We start from the raw sequence: 4938 nt of genomic DNA, 5'->3' as shown, positions 1-4938 counted from the left end.
CAGCCCTGGGGCAAGGGACAGTGTCCCACAGCCCCTGCAGAGAGGCAGAGCTGGGGAGTTCGTTGCAGAACCTGTCCCCCAGGGATGGTGCATCCAGGATCACGGATACTGAGCCCATCCACGTGCCCCTGAGGCAGCTGCCTGCCCTGTTTACCCTGCTTCCCTGGCATTGGAACCACCACCCCTGCCCCCGGGGCTGCCACCCCTGCCCTGGCTGGAAGGGTCCTGCCAGCACAGCGTGGATGTTGGCCCGGAGCTATTCTTGTGTAGAGCAAAGCCAAAGCTTGCAGGGAAATCTGAAACCCAGCGAGACTTGGATTAGCAACCCGAAACTCTGGCCAGGATACGAGCTTTTGGAAGAGCTTTGGCAGAGTTTCAGGCAGAGTGCAGGCTGAGTTTCAAGTCAGCAGAGGCTGACCTTTGCGTGAGCCTGCTGCTGGCGGCTGGGGAAGCATGGGCTTGAATTTTAAGAGAGCCTGGGGAGCGAGTTTCAGGCAAAAAAAAAAAAAAATTAAAAAAAAAATCCACCAAAATAGTTAAAGGGTTTAGGCAAAAACAATGCAGAGAGTCTTATGGTTTGGGGGTGATAATTCCTGCTCACCTGCCCCCAAACCAGCAAAACCAGCCTGGTGGTTACAGCTTCCTTGCACTTTGAGTTTCAGCACAGAGTTAACCCCTTCCTCAGCATAGAGGAGCTGCTCCTCCCAGGCTTTCCCTGGGGTAGATCTGGATTCCATGTCTGCTCCCTCCCTGTCTCGGGGGGAGGTGAGGGTGCAAGGTCAGAGCTGTACCTGAGCAGCTCAGAATTCCCTAATCCGAGGACTGAGCTATCCATGTGGCAGTTTGTACCTCACAGGAATTTATGGAAGGGAACAAATGCATCAGATGAGGGGGAGATCACAAGATGGAACGGCTGGTGCTCTGAGAGCAGAGGACCAGAGTCCAGAGCCCAGCCAGAGACAGGCAGACAAGGCCAGGCACTATCAGTGACCGAGGCTGAAGGATGATCCAGCCAGAAAGGAAGAAGGCATGAGAAAATAACCACAAACACAGTCTGTCCTGGGCAGTTGGAAGCAGCAAGGGCCAACATTGTCTTGCTCCTGAAGCTGTGGACACATTTCGTTTTCCATTATGTTTTTATTTTTTTTCCATTGCTTTTCCTGCAAACTCATCTCTCTTCCTCCCCTCACACACAGCATGTGATGGGTGTAGATCAGGGCAGGGAGGACATCTTCGTAATCAAACCCACATTTCTCTGCACTGTCTGTGTTGTCTCACAGTGAATTCAGCCAAACCCCCATACTCGTGATGTTTTAGTGCTGGTTTTAAGAGCTGCATGAAGGTGGAATTTTCCCATATGGAGTTTCCTGGATAGGAAATTGGTTATCTCAGAGTATTATTCCATAAAGCTCCGAAAGCTCCTTTCCCAGAAGTCAAAATCCCTTTACACTTGGAGTAACAAATGTGGAGCTTGAAGCCACAGAACGGGTCTTTATCCCAAAGGAAGCGCCCTCCATGGCACTCCTGGTTTTCCTCCCTAGACCCCTTTTCCATGCCCTTGACCCTGGCTCTTTCTCCCACGCTGTGTCCTGTGACATGAGGCGCAGAGAGGGGCCTCATCTGCTGCTTTATTTCAGGCCCATCTCTAATTACACACATTGACATTAGTTATTTATATAATGTCCTTAATACCACAGCGTCAACCCTGGAGGTGCTGGGACGAGCTGCTGGGACGAGCTGCTGGGAGGCTCTGCCCTCCTGGCTCTGCCCACGGCAGGTGCCAACCACTGGATGGTGCTGGAGCAGCCCTGTGGCAATCCCAGCATCTGGCATCACCTCCTCGGGAGAGCCGGAGCCAGGTATCCCAGAGAGGCACCACGTGCCAGAAGGAAATCGGAGCCGGGCTGTCCAGGCTGCCACTGCTGGATGTCCTTGGCAGGCAGCACCGTGCCCCTCAGGGCAGGGTGCCATGCCCTTGAAGGCCACGCTGGGCTTTTATCCCCCCCGGAGGAAGGCAGGGAAGCGGCGGCAGATGTGTCATTCCCCCAAGGACAGCGCGCGCGGGCTTCGCCCTGGACAGCTAAATAAATAGCGGGATGTCTCCTGCGCTGAGACTTGCTTGTGTCTGGGGGGCCGGGGTGGGCCGTGTGGCGGGGTGTGTGCAGTTCCTGTGGGGTTTGGAGCGTGGCTGGGTTTGCAATGTGACGCTGATAACGCGGGCCGCCAGCCCGCTGCTGGCTCCCAGTTCCGTCTCGCTGCCTCTGCCCCTTTCATGTTCTCTGCTGCGGTTTGCAAGGCTGAGTTTAAAGGTTTCTCTGACTAACCCTGGCTGCCGGGCTCAAAGGGAAGGAAGTCGACTGCAGCCAAGAAAAGGAAGCCAGTTGGTTTCCCTTCTGCGTCTGCGAGTTGTGCGAGGGGGAGAAGGGTGTAGCCAGATCAGACGTGAGATAGGATGGGAAGGCAGCAGACCTCTTTCCTTCCATATTTTCTCGGCTGGACAAGCTCCCTGCATGCGTCAGCCTGGAGCAGGGAGAAGGGAAGCGTGTCCTGGTCAATATTTAGCCCTTGATTCCAGCTGCTGGTGGGCTGGACCCTCCTGGCTCGCTGCCGGGCTGTGCAGTGTGAGGCGGCAGCCACGACGGGGAGCTTCCATCCCGCGGGATGGCCGGGGCTGGCAGGGCTGGCAGGACAGGGCAGGAGGTTCCCTCCTCCCAGCCGGAGCCAGCTGCTGGCCCCGGCTCCCTGGAATGTGCGTCCTGGCATGGCCAGCACCCCAGCCCGGCTGAGGACCCCTGAGGTGGATGCGGAGCATGTGGGTCCCTCTTGGTTCCCACAGCATTCCAGGACCCCTGAGGGGGGTTCAGAGCATGTGAGTCCCTTTTAGTTCCCCACGGGACCCCCGAGGCAGATGCAGAGCATGTGGGACCCTCTTGACTCCCGCAAGCATCTGCAAGACTCCTGAGGTGTATGCAGAGCATGTGGGTCCCTCTCAGCACCCAGAGCAACTACAAGACCCCCGAGGTGGTTGCAGAGCATGTGGGTCCCTCTTGGCTCCTGTAGCATCTGCAGGACCCCCAAAGTGGATGCAGAGCACGTGGGTCTTTCGTGGCTCTCCCACAACATCTATGGGACACCCCAAGGTGGGTGCAGAGCATGTGGGTCCCTCTTGGCTTCTGCAGCATCTGCAGGACCCCCAAAGTGTAGGCAGAGCACGTGGGTCCCTCTCAGCTCCCACAGCATCTACAACAGTGGCCATCTCCAGCTGTGGGGGCTGCAGCACCCTGGTGGCAGAAGAAGTGACCAGAGCCTTGGGGCAGTGCTGGCCCCCCTGGGCTGGGGCTCACACTCACAGCCACTGTCCTGCAGCAGCTATTTCTGGCCCCTGGGACAGGGAGGGCATGTGGTGGGAGGCAGCTCCGGGGCTCGTGGGAGCCGAGGGCTATTTCTGGCTCTGGTTGCTGACCTGCCAGGCCACCCTCGGCCAGTAACTCCCTCGTGCCAGGCTCACCCAGAGCCTCCAGCCCCAGGCTCCCTCCAGGTTCAGGCTCCCTCCAGCACGTGGACCAGGTGTCCCTGGGCGGTGTGGGACGGCTGCCACACGCACCCTGCAAGGTTTGTCACAAGACCTGACTGTGATCTTTTGATGTCACTCTGCAGTAGGCTGGCAGTAAGTGCCCTGGGAGTGCTCTCAGAGGGTGAACCATGCCCTGGGGCGTGCTTTTGTCATCTTGGAAATGACGACTGAGGCAAGGGGTGGGTGTGTGTGGGAAAAAGGACAGTCATTGCCACCCAGGTGTCCCACTCCCTCATGTGATGAAAGGTGTGAGCTCCGAGGCCTTTGCCCCCTCTCCACTGGCCATCCCATGGAGCGATCCCAGGCTGAGGGCAGAAGGGAGCAGTGGGCATCAGGAGTGGTCCCCAAACGTGGCTGTGGGACAGACACACATTGGCTGATGCCCTGACATGTCCCCCACCAGCTTCTATATATGGGCCTGCCCTCTCTGAACCCACCGCGCTCGGCTCTCAAGTGACATGCTGGGGAGGGAGGGGGGGTCTATTTTTAGCCCCTGAATGGATCTGTGCTGGAGCCGAGCTCTCTGCCCCCATCAAGGGTACGGCATCATGTTGTGCTGGGAGGATTTTCCTGCGTGGCTCTTTGAATGGCTCCATCCCCACCTTAGGTCGGGGTACAGGTAGGATTCAGCTTTGTGGTCTCTCTGCTGCTTCTGCTGCTGGATCCCCACTCTTTTGGGCTCTTTTGCAAGTCCCTCCCCGGGGCCACGGCTATGGAAGGAGCTGCCATGGCTTGCTGGAATGTCCTGTTTGGAGTGTGCTTCGTGCTCCCCTCCTGCATGATGCTGTGGCAGCAGGAATGCTCAAGAACAGAAATCCCACAGTTTTTAAAATGGGTCGTAGGCAAGAGGAGTAGGAAAGGGGTGTGTGAGGTGTGATGCTACTGTGCTGCTGTGGAGAGAATCCCAAACCTTCTGTGCAGCTGTGGAGAGAATCTCAACCCCTCTGTGCTGCCGTGCTCGGGGAGCAGAGGCAGCAGGGACCAGAGGGGGGTAGCAGTGGTCTCTCTCACTGCTGGCTGGGTTATGGTCCAGCACAGCCATCCCCATCCTGCTGAGTTTGCCAGGAGCTGGAATTTCAGCTGGAAAGATGGGAGGATGAGTGAGGATGAATGAATGCAGATGGCAGGGAAGGAACCCGTGGGGACAGGATTAAGGGCACACACCTCACCTATGTCTGCCAACACTAGTGCCACCTCCTCATGCCCCCATCTCTCCCCCCCTCCCCACTTTGCTTTCCCGCTGCAGGCATGGATAACTTCGAGTACAGCATCCAGCTGAACGACAGGGAATGGGCTGAGTTCTTCTTGGCCTCAGAGGAGTGCAACCTCGCCCCGGCCTCGCTGGCCACGGCCGAGGAGCAGTG

The 4938-nt window shown here is 57.6% G+C and overlaps 1 protein-coding gene across 1 annotated transcript in view; it reads left to right on the top strand.

Moving 5' to 3' along the window:
• Nucleotides 1-2810: 2810 nt before the first annotated feature.
• The window catches only part of PERM1 (PPARGC1 and ESRR induced regulator, muscle 1), a 9326-nt gene continuing 7198 nt past the window's right edge, over nucleotides 2811-4938 (top strand). The window contains exons 1-4 of the mRNA XM_029962402.1: nucleotides 2811-2869; nucleotides 3471-3612; nucleotides 4112-4193; nucleotides 4821-4935. Coding sequence (XP_029818262.1) covers nucleotides 2811-2869; nucleotides 3471-3612; nucleotides 4112-4193; nucleotides 4821-4935 — 398 coding nt within the window. The remainder of the gene's footprint in view (nucleotides 2870-3470; nucleotides 3613-4111; nucleotides 4194-4820; nucleotides 4936-4938) is intronic.

Source organism: Manacus vitellinus, unplaced genomic scaffold, assembly GCF_001715985.3.
Source record: "Manacus vitellinus isolate BGI_N305 unplaced genomic scaffold, ASM171598v3 scaffold_46_pilon, whole genome shotgun sequence".
NCBI lineage: Eukaryota > Metazoa > Chordata > Aves > Passeriformes > Pipridae > Manacus > Manacus vitellinus.
This window is presented reverse-complemented; position numbering and strand designations above follow the sequence as displayed.